The 18,258-nt window shown below is 50.6% G+C and overlaps 1 protein-coding gene across 6 annotated transcripts in view; it reads left to right on the forward strand.

The window, feature by feature from the left end:
- PPIP5K1 (diphosphoinositol pentakisphosphate kinase 1) overlaps nucleotides 1-13,714 on the forward strand; it is a 42,882-nt gene extending 29,168 nt beyond the window's left edge. For 4 of the 6 annotated variants that reach the window (XM_084213476.1, XM_084213479.1, XM_084213478.1 and 1 more), the window contains 4 exons: nucleotides 3,383-3,445; nucleotides 10,704-10,841; nucleotides 11,242-11,355; nucleotides 11,952-13,714. In XM_084213476.1, coding sequence (XP_084069602.1) covers nucleotides 3,383-3,445; nucleotides 10,704-10,841; nucleotides 11,242-11,355; nucleotides 11,952-12,646 — 1,010 coding nt within the window. In that variant the 3' untranslated portion in view covers nucleotides 12,647-13,714. The remainder of the gene's footprint in view (nucleotides 1-3,382; nucleotides 3,446-10,703; nucleotides 10,842-11,241; nucleotides 11,356-11,951) is intronic. The other 2 variants (XM_084213477.1, XM_084213481.1) reach the window with 1 other exon arrangement.
- The last annotated feature ends 4,544 nt before the right edge of the window (nucleotides 13,715-18,258 follow it).

Here is an 18,258-nt window from a genome sequence, read left to right on the forward strand (position 1 = left end):
TGATGCTAAAATGAAGCTCTTTTTGAGACGGTAATCCTTGCCCCATGGAAGGTGGAGCCATCCCAAAGACAGAAAGATACGCTTGGGCATGGATAAGATGGGCACTAGAGAGAGGCTGAGCACGTGGCAGAGTCTGAGGTAGCTCTCAGGAGGCAAGGGCAATATGCCTGAGGTAGGTGAGTTGCTTGGATGAAGTACTGGAAGGTCTGGTTTCTGTGCAGCTGTGCAAAAACTGCTGGGAAGGTCAGCAAGACAGTCTGGCAGAGGCATTGGGGCCAAGGTTACAAATGCTCTGTGCCCATGGTTGCAGGTGCTGCAGCTGCAGCCTGACCTGCCAGCAACACTTGGAGCAATGTGCAGGGAGCAGCAGAGGGTTGTTATTTGCAAGGAAGTTGGGGCACAGGGGCAGACTGAGCTGTCCTGGAGCAGCTGGAGGGTGTAATGCACAAGTGCAAGTGTCCACTGTGGTCCTGACAGGAAAGACACTCACTCAAACTCTTCAGTACTCGTTCACATGCATCTGTTGGGGCACTGATTTCAGGAGCTCCGTAGGCAGGGTCTGCGCAGCATACTCTGACAAGGTGGGAAATCCACCTAAGGTTTCCCAGCATTTGAATGGATGGGTGTAAGGTTGTCTGTCTTGGATGCCTTATCTTTTTGGTATTTTACTCAATGCAGAATCTGAGTGCCTTTCTTACTGGGATTGTAAGGAACATTATACATTGCTGGATTTCAAAGTGGGAAGAGGATTAAGGGAGTAGGGAAAGACAGGAGGTTGGTTTGTCTGGATTTTTGTCCAGTTTTGAGGCAAGGAAAATGGCCTAGCAAATCAGGATGGAAGGATGTTGTCCAATTCTCAGCCCTGTTGGAACTCTGTAGGCGCCACTATGTACACCAGCTGCCTGTGCTGCTTTCCTTGTAGAGGAGAAAGCCGAGCTGGTTCTCACCTCCTCGGGGCACTCCCAGCCACACCGTGGGCTCTGAATGATGGTGGCAGGGAGGGTGAGATGGGAGTGTTCTCAACCCCAGTGAACCACTCTGAGCTGCCCTAGGCAGCAAGTACTGGCTGCTCACAGGTTGCAGGATAAGCTGATGGTGCTTGGCACAAAACCAGGATGTGAGTCACAGTGGAGCCTCTGAAGAGGCCAGCAAAGGCCCTGGCGGCTGTTCTTTCCTGGCTCTGCAAGGAGTGGGAGCCCGAGGCAGCACTGATTCTCAGGGAAAAGCATCAGAGACTGCTCTGTGCCCAGCTGGGCACGGAACAGACCTGCTCAGTCCTGGTGCTGGGCTGCCTGCCTCTGTAGGCTGTGTAGCAGGACATGCCTGCAGCAGGCTGCAGGCATTTGAGGCCATGGACTCCTGCTAAGCCTGGATTCAGTGACAAGGCCTCTGTGTGTTGAGATGCAGTTGTACCCTCAAGTACCTAAAATGTGGACTTAGTTGACTAGCGTGTGTCTAACACAGCTCAGAATTATAAATCTCGATGTTATACTTCTGTTTTCATGTTCCTTGGCCTGCCCTGAGACCCTGTGCTGTCAGTGCCTTGCTGCAGTAAGGGCATTTGGAGGGAAGGTGTCAGGGGCTTGGGAAAACAAGGAGAAAGCAGAAGGATATTTAGCTTCTGGGGAAAGTCGTTTGGAATGTGAAATGAGTCCTTGATCTGCATGTTTCCACTTAAATGGGCACTATTGCCATGCTGAACAATGGAATTGAATCCAAATATGGTTGCTATCAGTGGCACTGCAGCTACAGCAGACTCTTGGAGAACATTTGTTTTAAGACCTGTTCCACGCTCTTTAGACTAATGACATTGAAAAGCAGCACTTTTTTGCATGAACTCTTTGGTAGTTTTTCATGGCTGTGATGCTTCAAGGTGCAGTGTGTGGCATATAGGACTTCACCAATGTTAACTTGCCTTTTTCCAGGGAAGTTTCAAGGGCCCTTATTTCTGAAGTCTTTTATGCTTGGAGCTGATGGAGGGCTGAGGAACACTTCAGCAGAAAGTTTTCTGAACCTCAGGCTGAGGGAAGGTCCATGGATGGTTGTGATTACGAGCTGGCTTGCCTGAAGCTAGGGTTGCAGTAAACTGGGTCAGTGCCATTTCAGCTGTTGTGCCCTCAGGGAGAGGGGAGGTGTGGGTCAGCTGGAGATGGTCACCAGCTGACTGCAGCTTCCAAGGGATTGCATGTGTAGGGAAGATGGTCATGCTGTTTGTTGAGTTTAAAGAAAAAAAAACAATTTTTAGGGCCGGTACACTAGAGGAGGAAGTTCCAGTGAGAGTTGGTTTTGAGATACATTATTTGGCCAAGGCACTGCATGTAGCTGTAGGAGCACATTGGGAGTATGGAGCATGCATTGGTGCACCGATGAGGGGGATAGGCATACACACCCTGTGCACTAGGGAGAATGGATGCATGAAACATGAAAGAGAAATAAAAGGATTTTCTACTGTACCTGAAAGATCCCCAGTAACAGCCAAAGGTTGATTGATTATCTGGGGTCTCACATCAAATCCCACATATAGATGGTCTGATCCAGGCTATTTTTTTTTCATTATAGCTGAGGAATTTCCAGTGTGGGGAAAAAACCAAAGTTTCCAGTCTTTTTTTTTTTTTTTTTTTTTTTTTGTGTGTGTGTGTGCATGTGGAGCCTAATACATGTCCTTTAAAGCCTATCTGTTTGCACCCCATTAGATGCACAGTGTCTGTCCTTGCACGGTCTTTCTGATGCGTGATTTGTATGGGAGAGCTTGGCCTGGCCTGGGGCATGGCCAGGAGAAGCCTTAGGACCACTCTCACAGTGTATCCCAAAGCTTCCCCTGTACTGAAAGGTTTTGAGTGGAGAACTGCAGAGGCATGTCTTCACGGGTCTTTTCCTTCTTCCCTACTCAGGTGATTTGCCTCTAAATTCATAAATAGCTCTGTATAGCTTGCATTAAGAGGTTGTTTTGAGCTGTACGTTTGCTGGAACTCCTTGGACCCTCTGCAGAGCAGTGTTTGTTTTCCTTGGGCAGAGGTGAATCCTGAGAACAGTCCTCCTGTGGTGTTGCTACTTGCTGGGACGTGTGCTCTGGTGGCTGTGAGCATGGCCTGGCTGCATTCTGCACTGGTGGTGGGAAGGTGTGAGCTGCTGAGTGAGGTGCCTGGAGTGTGGCTGAGTGTGTAGTGTCGGGGAGAGCCTGGCAGGGCGCTGCGAGGGCTGGGCAGGTGCAGAATGGTTCGGTCAGACCCGCAGGCAGGATGTCGGATGCCACAGCAGTGCCAGTGGGAGCAGCTGTTGTGGGGTCAGGAAGGTGAGCCTGAAAGCGTAATCAAGAGTATGAAGGTCGGGGGATCCTTTGAAGCAGGCTGTTAACTGAGATGATCTGTTTTTATTTCCTCAGAGCTCTTGTCTATGCCAGCCGTAAAACGATTTTCTGTGTCGTTTGCAAAGCATCCGACTAATGGTATGTTTGCTTTCTGGATTTGATGTTCCCTCACAAGTCTAACCCCATGCTCACGTTCAGTTTTCTCTGCCCACGTTCTCCTCTCAGCCTTCTCGTGGTTTTTTTGTGTTTGTGTATCTGGTGTCCGAACATGCTTCACCTTCCTCCATTGTCTCCTTGTGACTAATGTGCTCGCTCATACCCTGTTACTGCTCAGTGGTGCCTCTGTTCTCCCCTGAGGTGTTTTTGTCCCAGGGGAAGAGGCAGAAGCCGTGGCTCTGTGAGTGTGCTGCTAAGGCAGCCTTTAACCCTGCGGTGACATTGAGGCCTTTTGTCGTGCTCCTTGTTGGGAGGGTGGGGATCGGGGAAAAATACCACTGGACTGGGGGCTGATGCCCATTCCATATCATGAAGCATCAGCAGCTTAGGTCCTCAGTTTCTACACTGCAGATTTGCAGAATGAAAACAAGAATAACACTAGGACAGCTGTGTGTCACCTGGAAGGGCCATAGTATGGTGGGAAAGAAGGAATTGCACCTGGTGTATCATGTCAGGAGTACTGCTGGTCTTATGGCCTCCTGTTGTGAAACCTCTCCGTTAGGCTGGTCTTGTGGTTCCTCCAAGCAGGTGATGTTGGCACAGGTAGACTCACCTTTTCTGTGAGTTACCCTGTGGAATATGTCTCTCCAGAACTCATCTGCTGTTGGTGGATGGTGCTGGCTTGGGAGGAGGGGATGGGCATCATGCTACCTGGAGTGGCATCTCCTGCTTCATCCCATCCTGCCTGTATCTCTGGAAAGGTTTGGTGACAGATGTCAGACAGAGCTTCTGCTAATTCACTGTCTCTGCTCCATGTTGCTACTTGCCTGACAACCAAAGTGTGAATCTGTGAGGTTATAGGCCGCTAGCTCTGTTGCAGCAGGTGCCTTGAACCAGTGTTTACTCTCCAGCGCTTGCACGGATACTTTTAAAGAGATTTCACAGCACCCCTCCTCTTGCATGGCTCCTGCTGCTGAGACAAGTTGGAACCAAAGGAGATCACTGAACACTGCCAAGTATTTCTGCCTGATGTGATCAAGGCAGCTTGTGAATATGAAGACATCCTGCTTGGTGTAATCTGGAAGATGAATGAAATTCAGAAGACTGTTCTGAAAATGAAAGCTTTGGGAAGGACAAAATGGGAAAGGACAGGTCTCTGTGGCTTTACTGTTTCAAATAACTGGAGGGAGCCTATTCTCTGTGTTTACTTGGCTTTGGTTTTCCCGGAGTGTCCAACTGCTTGGTTTGTCTGTATGTCTGGAGAGCATTGGAGCTCACATGGTGTATGTCAGCAGGGTGTGTTGTTCTATCTTTCCTGCAAAGGTTGTACCAAGTTCCAGCCTTTTGTAGGGCACACTGTCAAGCAGTTGCCCCTGTGCCAAATACATTTGGGTGAAACCGGGCATCATGTTTCTCCCAAAACCCCAATTAGTATTTCTGATGGCAAAGTGCTTCTTAATTAAGAAAACAAAGACAGGGATCCAGCAGGTGAGAGCTCAAAGTCAGGGATATTTGGCCTTGGATTGGCACTTCTTTGAGCAGGAGGGATGTTTACCTCATGAACCACTTAAAAAACTGAATGCAAAAAATGTTCCCCGCTCTGAGTCTGGATTTTGTTTCTGTGGGGTGAAAGGGAATGGGTGAACCAGGGTAGTGGTCAAGCACAGCATCAGGCCAGACAGTTTATGCCCTGGTCACACAAATCTTGGGTGGGTGATGTGAGTCCTGAGGCTGTGTATAGGGAGAAGACATGCCTGCATGCTGGTATCTTGTCTGCCATGCAAGGATATCACAGAAGATTGCACAGGGCTGTTCTCAAAGATAGGGAAAGCCAGTGCTTCTGTGCTCCCTCTGTTCTTCTGCACTCTCAGCACTTTGCTCTCAGTCAGGCCCTGCTGTCCCCGAAGTCCCTTGCACAGCCTCTGTTTATTTGATGCTGGGCCATTTGCTCTCTCCCCGTGCTGATGTGCCTGGCTGTGCTTGGATGCAGGACTCAAACACTGTTGGCAGTCTTGGCACTGCTGGATTTCTCATCTGAGCTGCAGAAGGGCAAGTCTGGCCCTGAGCCTGATCCTTTTATCCAACCAAACCTGAACTGCATTGGACTTGGAATGTCCTGAAATTTATTCACTTGTCAGGCTTTCCTTTACAAAGATGAGTCCTCGCTGCTCAGGCAGTGCCCTCTGCTGCAGCCGGGCAAAGCCTGGGCTGGGTGGGAGTCTGGTGTCACTGGGGGAACATAACTCTCAAGGGCATTGCTGACCTGCTGGCTGTGGGAGGGATTTGGCTTGGGTGTGGCGTGTGTCCTTCTCACCCAGCGGCCCTGGTGCTGGCAGCTCCATCCCCACATCTCTGCAGTTTCTCTGTCCCCCAGCTGTACCTGCCCCTCTCCTCTCACTCTCTATGGCCCCTTTCCTCCAGATGTGTTGGAGCACCAGCACGTTGCCCAGTTGCTACGCCGTTTTTCCTCTGACTGTGCCACGAGCCGGACCATCTCCTTGGATGCCACCCTAGCCCATCACCTGCAGCAGTGCTCCTACCACCTGCGCCTCTTCAGGAGCTGGCTGATCTCAGGGCAGGATGACTTGGAGTGTCTTTACGGTACTGCACGCTGCAGCTGCCTCTGTCCCGTGCTCTTGTAGCTGAGCAGGGACCACTGTCTGCTTGAGAGTGCAAAGTATGCTTTGCTTCTGAAAAAGGAAAGCGTTTCCCTCACCAAATCTCAAAGGTCTCTGGGCTGCTGCTGCAGCAGCAAGCTGTGTGGGCTGTTGTACCAGCAGTTTTGGAGCCTTAGGCAGGAGCCTTTCCACACGGAGCCTCCGCTCCCCATGTGGCTGTAACTGCTCTTTCCATCTTTGGCAATTGTTTGTTGCCTCCTTCCTTTAGCCAGGGTAAGCCCTTAAGCTCCCTTCAGGGTAGGTGCTGAGCTGCTATCCATGGGATGCCCAGATGCTCTGTGCAGGTCTTGGTGAGCTGCCACAGAGTGTCCCCTTAGTAATGGAGGAACCAAAGCGAGTAGTGAGAGTATAGGGAGAGATTAAGGAGGCGCTGCAGCTGGTCGCAAGCTGAGTGAACTTGCTGTGGAAATTTTGGGGAAGTGAGTGCTTGTGAGTGTGCTGTAGCTAGAGAGACTGAGTTAAGACAGGGTAGAGCTGAGCTTCTGTGTGGCTGCACTGCATGGCATCTTTCCTGCCTGATAGGGCCTCTCAGTGTGTCCTGTCTCTGGTGGAAAGAGGTAGGCAACTTCAGCATTGAATCCAGATGTTATGAATCAAAGCTTGCTGCTGTTTCTGTGGTGTTTTTCAGCCTCTGTCACAGACGGGAAGTCTGGTGCATGGAGGCCTTGGTGCTTCTCACACAGGCAGAAAGATTGCTGCTCCCTGAAGGAGGCAGCGAGCTGGGGCTGGCTGCTGAGGTTTACTTGCACCATAGGAGCTGTTTGGAGCATGTGGCTTGCTGAGCTGTGTGGTGTGATGCATGGACCCCCTTTTCCATTCAGACCCACAGGTGGAAAGGGCACAGACAGTGCAGCCTTCCATGTAGTGAAGCCGCAGGAGCAAGCATTTTCAGAGCCTGGAAGATGAGAATTTTTTTTAAGTCTGTTTTTCCTTGATATGGCCCATTCTGTCAAGCAGACAGATTTGGAGACAGTTAGTTGCTTTTCACATGTAATTAGGACAATGCCTTGGTCTCCTGGCAACAAATGCTAAAGAGGAGCAGAGCTGTTTCAAGGGAAGAGATGCTGGATCACTGCTGTTCCAAGGGAAGAGATGCTGAAGCAGACTGCTCCAGAGCCAGGGCTGAGCTTTCCCTGATGCAAGTCTTGGCCCTGTTTGTGAGCTGGAGTGGGGAGAGAAAATGAGCTCAGTGCTTTGGACACAGCAGGCTGCTGGGAGGTGCCTCCTGCCCCAACACAGGCATTAGGTGCTCCTTACCTAACTCCTTACCAGTACAGCAGCCCTCCCAGCTGGAAATCAAATATCCACCAGCAAGTTCATGCTGTTTTCCCAGTCCATCAGCAAGCCCACAGTTCATTGATGTGTTTGGGATTCCTGCTGAGGCTCTTCTCAGAGCAGACATGGTTGACAGCCCAGGTTTCTTCCTTGTGAAAACGGCATTCTTCTGTCCTCTCTTGGCTTTCCACTGTACTTCTATCCACACAAAGGAAACATGAATTAGAAGATAGAATCAGTGAGTCAAAAGTATGCAGTTGGCATCCACAGTTGGAAAGATCAACAGTGGAGCCCTGAAGGAATGTCTGGGAACCTGTGTAGTCATAGCTGGGAAAAAGAAACGTGTGAAGTAAGTTCTTATTGGTAATGAATCCCACTGGTACTGAAGGCAAAGGTCAGCTGTGGGCAGAGAGCAGTCCTGTGATGATGAGCAGGAAGGTAGCGGTGATGTCCAGTGTAAATGAATTTAAATTACAAAGGGAAACAGCCCCCAACTCTTATATATGAAATAGTGGGCTCTGATCTGACCATCATCACTTGAGACAAGGTAGAAAAGGTAGAAATTTGCAAAATTAGAAATCTGGGAAGAATGTTTGTTATCGTGGTCTGAGTGGCCTGAGGGAAGGGGTGGCGATCCACAGTTTCGTGTATATCCAGGAGCAAGAAGGTTTCTAATTGAGTGAGTTGAGACACTTTGGATGGAAGTGGGTTTTTTCCATGTACCACAGTACCTGGGGATGTTGGGAGCTTAACTGAGTTCAAGGGGAAACGCGAATATGGAAGAGACAGATGATGTCCATAGCAATTCTGAGCTGTGGGTCACTGATGTTTGGGGCACGGGACTAGACAGTCACACGTGCTTCATATACAGTGTACATGTGGCATGTTGCAGTTCGTCCAGGAAAATAGGGGTGGATTGATGATGCATATCATAGAGGAGCCTGGTGAGTGCTTTTGTTTGTGCTGAGACTGGACAAGTGCTGCTTCACTCCAGAAGAGCTGACACGCAGAACACTGGCACACAGAACTTCCTCTGTGGGCTGCTGTTGGATGTTGGTACAAAATTGATGGAATTCTGTCCAGTTTCTCATGCCATTGCCTGCATCACAGACTCCTGCCCTTCAGGCCTCAGGAAAGAGTTTGGGGGAGCATCAGCAGTAGCTGCACAGTCAGAACAGGGTAGCTGTCAGTCAAGGATGGTTCCTGTGGTTTGCAGTCACATTTTATTTTTCTTGCCCTTTCCCAAAGGTGTTGAGTCTTTGCTAACTGTGTGTGGTGCAGCAGTGGTTGGGGCCTTCCCTGGAGACACGTAGGGATTGTGGTCTGTAGCGGTAGCTGCTGCCTTGGCCGCGCTGTGCTGGCACGAGCCACTGTTGGCCTCTTCCCCAGCAGCTCAGCAGGTCTAGGGAGGTGTGCAGGAATGAAAAGGATTCCTTGAGCACAGTACTCCTCCACCTTGAGAGAGGAAACTTTGGCCATTTTAGTCTGCTTGCTCAAGAGTGGTGCAGTACCACAGCTGTGCAGAGTTGCACGAGCAGGCACCTGGCACTTTGGGGATACAGGCATGGGATTTCACATCAGCTGTGTGTCAGTGTCTAATGCTTCTTTAATCGCTGGACCTTTGATTTCCTCATCTTACTAGAGGGGAGCTCAAGCACTCAGATCCCCATTGGTGCCCCTACTGTATCTTGTAACATTGCTTTGCCCTATCTTATATTTAACCTTCCTTTTTTCTTTGGAGACCCCAATACCTGAGCCAGCTTTGACCAGATTCTGTTGTGAAATGACATTAGCCTACCACTATCTCCCGTGACCATTTTAAGATTTGCCCTCAGCTTTTTCATTTAGCTCTGTGTCCCAGGACGCCTCTGAGAAAATAGAGGACGTACATTCTTCCTTGCTGAGCACTTCCACTCTCAGGGCTTCTCAGCAACAGACACAAGAATATGGTCTTTTTCCTGTGTCTTATATTTCTTCATCCTAGCTGAGGATTTATCCTTTCTGTCTTGAATTATGTTTGTAGGTCCTTTGTGGCTTAGGTAACCTTGTGAACTCTCTGGAGGATTCTTTATCTCCACCAACTGTTATTTATTGCAGTGAGCACCTTCATGGCTCGTGCTCCTCGCCTCTTGCAGAACTGGGATCGGTGAGGATATTGGAGCAGAGCCTGTCCTGGAGGTGACTGGAACAACTGTCTGCAGTACACAAACAGGTGCTCCAGGGCTTCTCCTGAGGTGCTGCCAAGCTGCAGGGATCAGTTTTATCCTGTTGGTGTGCTGGGCAGACGTCCTGCCACAGATTGCATCAAGAACTCTCTTACCTTTTGCATTTCAAAGTATTTTTCCTTCTCTGTAGAACCAAACACAGTTTCTTTCCAGATTCTTTTTGAGGTCCTTGGAGGAGACTGGGGGGGTCACAGAATGGGAAGCCCAACCCTGAGGAGTTGAAAGGCCATTAAACTTGAGAGGTGCAGAGCAGGGGGCAGCCTTATTCCATATACCCACGGACTCATCTGTTTCTTCCTTTCTCTTTTGGCAGTTCAGGTTGGCTTGGTTCCACAAGGCATTTACAGGAAGCTGGGATGAAGAGGGAGATGCTTTGCTATGATACTCTGCTGGCTTGAGCAGCAAAGGATTTATTCTGAATGGTTGTGATGGAGCTTAGCTCTGAGAAAGTGTCTATTACACGCTGAGATGCCTATTTATACTCATTCTGGGTTTGCTTGCAGTGAATTCTAGTTAAGGGGACAAATAATTCATTACCCAGCCTTTCCTTTGGACACAGCCTGTCAGGGGTGCACGGGGGGCTGCTGTGACAGGGAGTTTCTGTGGCTCCTTGCAGCTGCTGCAGTGTGTGCTCCCTGCTGTGGGGAGAGGAGGCTGTGCCAGGCAGGGGGTTGCCAGTGGTGGGACCTCTCTAATGGAAATTCTGTTGGCACCACTTCGATTCTGTTTGACTTCTGTAAGAGGGGGCACTGTGCCAAGCTCTGTGCCAAGTTCTCCGTCACGGCTGTGTATTTTAAGTGTCCTAGGCTCAGCAGCAAAAATGGCAGCTGCCAGATACTTTTCCTCCTCTCCCCTCCATGTGTACCCAGGTGCTTGCTTTCAGATCTGTTACTGCATGGGATTGCTTCATGGTGATTTTCTTGGGTTAGAAGAGATGACCTGAGGCCTGAGTGTGCCTGTTGTTTGATTCCCAGAGTGCCCAGCTCCTTCAGCCATGAGTGCTCCTGCATGGATTTTCCCTGCTGTTTCCTCTATTCATTTTCTGCTTGGGTCTCTTTCCAGGTTTTGAAGGCTGTTCCATGGTTCCCACCATCTATCCCCTGGAGACCCTGCACAACTCCCTCTCTTTGCGGCAGGTCAACGAGTTCCTGACAGCCGTGTGCCGGAGCTGCAGCGAGTCACACGTCCAGTCCACTGCAGGTACTGCTCAGGTGGGCTTGTCTCTGGCAAGGCAAGGAGCCCTCCTGCTCTTTTACATTCTTGGGACAGATCAGCCTGACAGGACTGCAGATAAGTGCAGTCCCTAGAGCCTGTCCCAGAGTGTTCTAGCCCCGGAATGAGCCATGGGACCCAGCTCAGAGCCATCCTAGGCCACTTATGTGACAAATAATCAGTCAGGTCTGTCTGTGGCTAATGAGTACAGTGATGAGGATACCGATTCCAGCTCTGGAAATCTTAGCCTCAGATTCCCAGGAGCTGATGGGCAGGCATGGCTCTGAATTGGCACTGGTCTTTAGCACCCACTTGTGACTGCTGGGCTAGGAGCCATTCCTTTATGTCTGTTGGAATATTACTGATCTGTGTATTTTTTTTCTTGAAGCTTTGTTTGATTCAATGATTGGGAGCCAGATCCCAGGAGACCCCTTTATGTCCCAGCGAATCCTGTCGTCGTCGTCCCTGCCGCTGCGCCAGCGTTCGGATAAACCCCCCTGGTGTGAGTGTGCTCTGCACCCGGTCAGGGCAAATGCAGTGGGCAGGGAGGGAGGTGTGTGAGGTCAGCAAGGTCAGGAAACCAGTCTGGCTGAAAACAGTTGTTTCATTCTCCTCCTTTATTGGATTAGATACAATCTAGGTATTGCTCTAATTTTGCTTATTGTGCAGTATAAGGCAAGAATAAGCATTAGTAGAGAATTAATATGTTGACTCTCACTCAACACTCAGGGACTGTGCGTGTCAGGAACCAGGAGGGGCAAACTGAAGCTGGGATTGTTCCATCATAGTAAGGGAATGAAATAAATTGGTTTGCATTTTGAAGCAAAACATCACACTTCACATTTTGTGCTGTGACAACAGACTCCACTCTTGGCTGTATGCCAGCATAGCACTGGATTAAAAGGTAGAATTGTACTCTGTGTGATTGGGTTTTCATCAGCTGAACTGTCAGAAATGTCCAAGACCAGCTGCAGGCCCCTGACAGGTCACACGGCATATAGACAGCCCTCACCTCTTGGTTGCAGAACTGTGGGACTGTGACAGTTCGGGTGGGAAAATACTAGCTACATGTTTTAAGATTTTTCTTCCTCTTTGCAGACAGCAGTGGCCCCTCCAGTACCGTCTCCAGTGCAGGCCCATCCTCCCCAACTTCTGTGGACAACTGTGCTCGTTTCAGCTTCACTGAGAAACTTTCCATCAGCCCCCCAAAAAGTGAGGAGCAGCTGACTAGCCAGTCCCCTGAGCAGGAAGAGAGTCAAGCTCCACGCAGAGGGCTTGACATGCAGGAGGGTGTGTCTGGGCTGCCAGTAGCAGAGCCAAGTGCCCCAGAGACCCTGATCTGGAATAAGGACCCTGAGCCAGGCAGGATTCTGGAGCTGTGCAAGAAGGAGCTGGCAGGGGAGGACACTAACCCAGACGAGAAGAGCATGGGGGAGCAGGATGAAGAAAAATCATCTGGGGAAATGTTAGAGCCAAGTAACATAGGAAACGCAAAGTGTGGTGAAGGGTTTGACCTGAGGCTGGTTGGGGAGACAGCAAAGCCAGGTGAGGGGTCTGTCAGGGGAATGACTGGCCTGGATCAGTCTGGGCTGTCCAAGAAGATCCTGGTGTCCTGTGAAGAGGAGCTGCTGGGAGAGGTGTTGGACCCAGAGCATACAGGGAAGGAGCTGCTGGGGGACAGTGCTCTGTCAGACCAGCTTTTCTCTGGTCACCTGTGCCGGGTGCAGCCACTGCCTCCTGAGAAGAATGTGGAGGAACTGCAGCTGCTGTGTCAGAAGGATCAGCAAATTTAGTGGCTTCCTGGACAGCACACTGCAAGCACTCTAAGCCTGAAAGCAGCCTGACTTCCTGCATGGCACCTCATGCAGCTGGTGGTGCATAGCAGAGAAGAAGCCACGTCCCAGGGCCACACGACTCTGTGGTGTGGAAGAGACTGCTTTGCTCCTCCACAAGCCAGCTCTTTGCCATTCAGCAAGAATGTTTGCCTCCTTAAATGAACAACAATGCAGTCTTGGTACTGGCATGGCACCTTCATGGAGCAGGGACATGGTGCTGCACTGGTGTCCCAAGGGCTTTGTGCTCACTGGGACAGCAGCATTAGAGGACTGGTACAGCCAAGGCTTTTAGGGTGGTAAGTCCAAAGAGGACAAATCCTCCTGACCTTTTGGCCCACATCCTTCAGAGAAAGGCATTCTGGGCTCAAATTAATCAGACCCATCACAACCACCAGCCTCCTCTCTGTTTCTTCCTTCTTCCTCTCTCAATTTCCACTGCTGGCCACCAAAATCAGGTCCAGAGTAGGAAAACTAGCAGAAGCAGAAAGCATTCTGAATGAGTGCGGAAAAGAAGGGTAGTGAGGGTATCGATTTTGACTGCTGCTTGCAAGGAAACATCCCTTTGGCGTGGCCTTGGATGTTTCCCTGCTGGGCTGGGGCAGGCAGGAGCCTGAGGATCCAGCCTGAGAGAGGTGTGCAGGGAAGACACACACGGTTGTTTTTTTCTCATCCCCAAGGATCAGGCAGCGTACAGCTCTGAGGTCTTGGTGACAGGGATTAAAAGAAACTGCTATTTTGATAATTCAGGATTATTAGAAACCAATAAGGAGAAATCTTTATTATATAAAATGAAAAGTATTTAATGGATATTTATGTAAATGCCTTGTGAGCACAAGCCTGAGGGCAAGATTGATACGGGTGTCCCTGCCGCATCCTGAGTGCCGGCCAGGGCTGTGCTTCCCACTCCTCCTGTATTTATGGACAAGTCTGCGTGTCTGTCTGTAGCTAGGATCTCTGTTTTTGTGAAGCTGTGCCCAAAGATCTCTATGCTGTGTTGTGACAATGTGTGTTCACAGTAAATCTATGCTGTGGGTCCAGTGTCTCTCTGCCTCTGATGCTGACTTGGCAGCAGTGTGTATGTGCCAAAGCTTGCAGGTGCTTGGAACAGTAAGCCCTGCTCATGCTCTGTTGTCCTGGAAGAGCGGCTGTGGCTGGAGTCAGACCTGTAGTAAAAGCACAGGTTCCAGGCCAGGAAAAAACCCTCCTTTTTCCTACATGGGAGAACTGGTCATACTGGGGAAGAGCTCCTGGCTTCCCAGGTCTCAGGGGTGTTTGTGGTAGAATGAGGACACTGGAATGGTGTGTCCAGCACTGCTCTGGCAGCCATGTCCCTGCTGAGCACCAGCCACATCTCCTGCCAGGACCTGTGTGTTTCTGTCCAGGGACAGTGCCAGGGCAGGGTGGTTGCCACGATGGACCCAACAACACCTGCTGCAGGGGGTCATTGCTGAGAGGGGCGTGGAGCAGGGCCCTATGGGGTGGGCATGTGGCTCTCAGGTGCTGATCCTACAGAGCCTGATGCTTGTCACTGCACACCTTTGGGAAATGCACTGCAGTCACAGGACCTTGGTTAGCTGGAGTATGACCAGAGACAGTGCTCATTTACCTGAAAAGTAGCTGTGTGAGGAAATAGTTCCTGGTTTATGGTAACAGTTCATGGTTCCTCCCATCAGAACCAGGTTTGGCAGCTACCCTGAGGTCTCTCCACCAGGGCCTGCACAAGCTGTGGTGTGGTCTGGGGCAATGATGGCTTCTCTCCTGAGGAAAGCAGAGAACCTGCTTTCTTTTTTCCTGGCATCTGCCACTGTTTCCTTCTGAGGACAGGCAGGCAGGAACAGAACTCGTTGGGCATCAGCCTCTCCTGACCGTGTTCCAGCACAGGCAGAGCAGCAGCTGTCCCGGGTTTCTGGTAAGGAGCTGAAAGAGCCTTCCCTTGTTGGAGGCCAGTTCGAAGTTCTGCAGAGGTGCAAAAGCCCAACTGCTGCAGCGGGGTCAGGCACAGAATCCCTGGCATGCGTGTGCCCAGGTGCCACGCCAGCAGGTGTGCTGCCTGCCACAGGGCCTGAGACCACTGCAGCTCAAAGAGTGCCAGCAGTGCTGGGCAGAGTTGCCATTCCCAATTAAGTGCAGGGACAGATGGAGGGCTGCAGTGATTCTGGAACTGTGAGGAGTGACGGTGTTGCATGGCAGACAGGCCACGCCAGGCTCCTCACTGGATTTTCAGGAGCTGCTTTCCCCCCTACAGCCCTTAGCCAGCTGTCCCAGATGTTTCCCAGGAGGGACCCACAGTCACCCTGCTAAGGCCAGGGGTGGGGGGCTGTCCTGGGCAGGCTCTGTGGCCTTATGTGCATGTCCCTTATGTCCCTTTCTGAGTCACAGGAAAGTTTAGCAGCTGCTGGTGAAGGTGGGGTGTTGGTGGAAAAGCTGGGGCTCGCCTAAGCTGGGAGGTGGGAGGGTGGCACAGCAGCCACGTCTGTGTGCTCCTGCCTACAAGCGTGGGCTCACTGAAAGAACAGGTGGAAACCGCTGGAGATGTTCTCGTTCGCAATTAATGTGGCTTTATTTTAATGTGTTGGGCTCCTCTCTTGACAGCAGTTAGTTACAGTGTTTCACATGGAAATGGGCAAAAGGACAGAACTCAAGGAACTAAATTTGAATAGAAATGTGATGCTGAAGAAAAGAATCAGGGCTCTCTTCTTAAAACATTTAGCATAGAAGAAGCTAGGAGCACAAGATGCCATTTCAATACAGTTAAGACGTTCACTTTTTTAATTATAGGTTTAAAATAGTATTTTTTACCTATTACATACAGGAAGATTACGCGTTGTTGCCCACATGCAGAAACAAGCAAAAGCAGAGTTTAACTGTTTCTCTCTATAGTGTTGTATTACCTCTGGCTCCAGGTGGGTCCTGCTGGCTCCTGTGGCCTGAGCAGGGCCAGACTCTGTGAATCAGCATTTTCCTAAGTCTTTTTCCCCATTGTTTTTTTTAAATGGAAGGGGGTGGAGGAGAGAGGGAGATGGGGAGTGAGAGAAGCTCAAGGCAGAACAGACTGCGACAAAAACTGAAAAAAAATGTGGGGCCTTGAGGACAGGGAAGCAAACTTGTGTAGGATAAAGGGAGCCAAGCAGCAGAGCTGCAGAGGGCAGGAGCAGAGCGTGGAGGGCAGCCTTCCTCCTGGAATCCACCAGTGGCCGCACTCCTGCCTGGAGGGTGCAGGTACCTCACAAAGCCTCACTATTACTGCTGCTTAGTCAGAATTGCTTCAAGTTTAAAATTGAGAAAACATTCATGTGTGGGTCTATCTAAAGTTAGTGCATTAGCTTTAACATCTAGCTATGCAGAGGGATCCCAGGAGCCGGTGAGGGCCATGCTTGTGCCTCTGGTGTCTGGCATCCTGCAGCTGCCACCGTGGCGAGTGGGCCAGGGTCTCCCCAAAGCACAGCAGGCAAAGCCCCCCAGCATTCCAGGGAGGGGCAGGTGTTTTAGTGCCTGCAATTGCCAGAACCAACATTCATGAATGCTGACCCCATCGGGGTACAGAGAATGACGTTTATTATGCTGGCAGCCACAGTGTGATTCCATGGTTAAAATTAACACAGCGCAGGACGGGAATTTGCTAAAGCCCTGAGTAAGCTCACATGCTCCTAACAAGGGCCATAGCCAAAGAGCTGGCTGTGCTGTGGGGAGGCTGCTGGCCTCAGGCCTTGTCCTACAGCTACTGGGTTTTAGACACAGCCTTGCAGAGACATTTTTGCTGCCCACAAGTTCTCTATGAGTCCTTTCATTAATGTTTAATTTGCAGCATGTTAGTATTTGTGCTGAAAAAATCTCTGAACTGACACTAAAAGCACATGGTGTCATGTTAACATGTATAAATTAAAATATTAAATCAACACAAAATGCAGCTTAATGTTAAAAAAATAAATATATAAATTAAAATGCAAAATAGACCATTTCCCTAGAAACTCCATTTTAGTGCTAGGAGCAGGTTTCTAAGCAGCATTTTCTTCATGTCACCTGCCAGAACACTAGCACTGTGACTGAAGTGTCCCAAGCTAGTGCAGCACAGGGTCCGAGGATGCTCATGGTGGAGTCAGCCCTCTGCTCAGAGCCAAGCACAGTGGGTGTCATGTCACAGAAGATGGAAATACTTTGTGCTGACTGACAACCATGGCAGCACAGCTTTCCATCCCATTCCTTCTTTCCCAGAGCACAGCCTGTCTTACAGAAAAGCTGTCTTTGTGGTAAGATCCTCTGTCAATTCTCTTGGACGTGGCAAAGGCTCACGGATGCTGCAGGTTTAGTGCACCTGAACACCCCACTCCTTGCTGGGAGAATGTGTCTCCCACACTGAAGCAGGTCTGTGTGCCAAGGAGGTTCTGGGTGGCTGTTCAGTCGCCACAATGCACTCACTGCACACATTCCCGTTTCTGCCAGGGCGTCCAGAGAGCAAGGACGGATGCCCACCGTGATGCACAGGCCAGGGAACAAGCTGCAAGGTGGCACCACGTGGATGAGCAGCACCTCACCTGCGCTGTCAACACATCCCTGCCACAGTGTGAGGGAACTGAGAATGACTACACCTTTTTTTCCCGAGTATTTTGGGAAGGGCCTTCTCTTCCCTCACAGCACAATTGTATTCCCCACATCCTGGACACTTGGGGGGACAACGAAAAGCTTGAACACAACTCTAAGGCTTGGAGCCTGGCCCACAGGCAGCGAGGAGATGGCTGCAGCGTGCCGGCTGGCACAGCACAGCGACAGTGGCTGGGCACCAGCCTCGCCCAGCATGGCCTGCGCGCCCCTCGGCTGCCTCACCACCGTCCCCAGAGCCTTTGGTTTAGGGGTGGGAGGTTTCTTGTACATCCCGGGCCAAGCGTGGCCGAGGTTTGTTCAGCCCTTCTGCTGTTGAGGGGGCTGTAGTTGTGCGTTTGGATGCTCTTTGTGTGTGTTTAGGCCACAGCCTCTCTGTGCCTCCTCCTGCCACACAGCTGCTGTGCAGGAGTCAGCCAGCTGCTGTGTGTGCGAAGCTCAAGTTAGCAGGTTAGGAATGTGCTGAACCCTCCCCTCCCACTGCCGTGATCCTTCATCCCAGCTCCCTGAGCACAGCAAACAGGTGCTGCAGGATGCCACAGGTGAGTACTTGGGACAGAAATTTGCCAAGCTGGCATGTGGTGGTCGTGCCTAGTTGGAGCACAGGTCCCCTTGCTCAGAACACCTCCTGTGTATGCTCAGGAGGGGAGATGGAAGAATGACCTTCACTGTCACATTACAGTTCAGAGGGTTTGTCTTCCCTCATCTCCCTGGTGCAATTTCTTTGCAAGTTAGATTTCGCCTCTGACCCCTGCCTCCCATGCACTCTGCATGCAGCAGCAGCACTTCAGCCCTCACCAGAAAGGTGAGGCTCATGGTGCTACACGTTAAATGGCAAGGCAGCCAGGAAGAGAGTAGAACAAGCTCTCACAGCAGCAAGGCAGCCAAGATAGTCTACAGAAACTGTACAGGCAGCAGAATAAAGCAGGGAAGGTGAAAGTGCCCCTGGCCTGCAACTGCTCTTGCACAAACTC

The sequence above is a fragment of the Fringilla coelebs genome, assembly GCF_963513975.1.
Source record: "Fringilla coelebs genome assembly, chromosome: 12".
NCBI classification, from domain to species: Eukaryota; Metazoa; Chordata; class Aves; order Passeriformes; family Fringillidae; genus Fringilla; species Fringilla coelebs.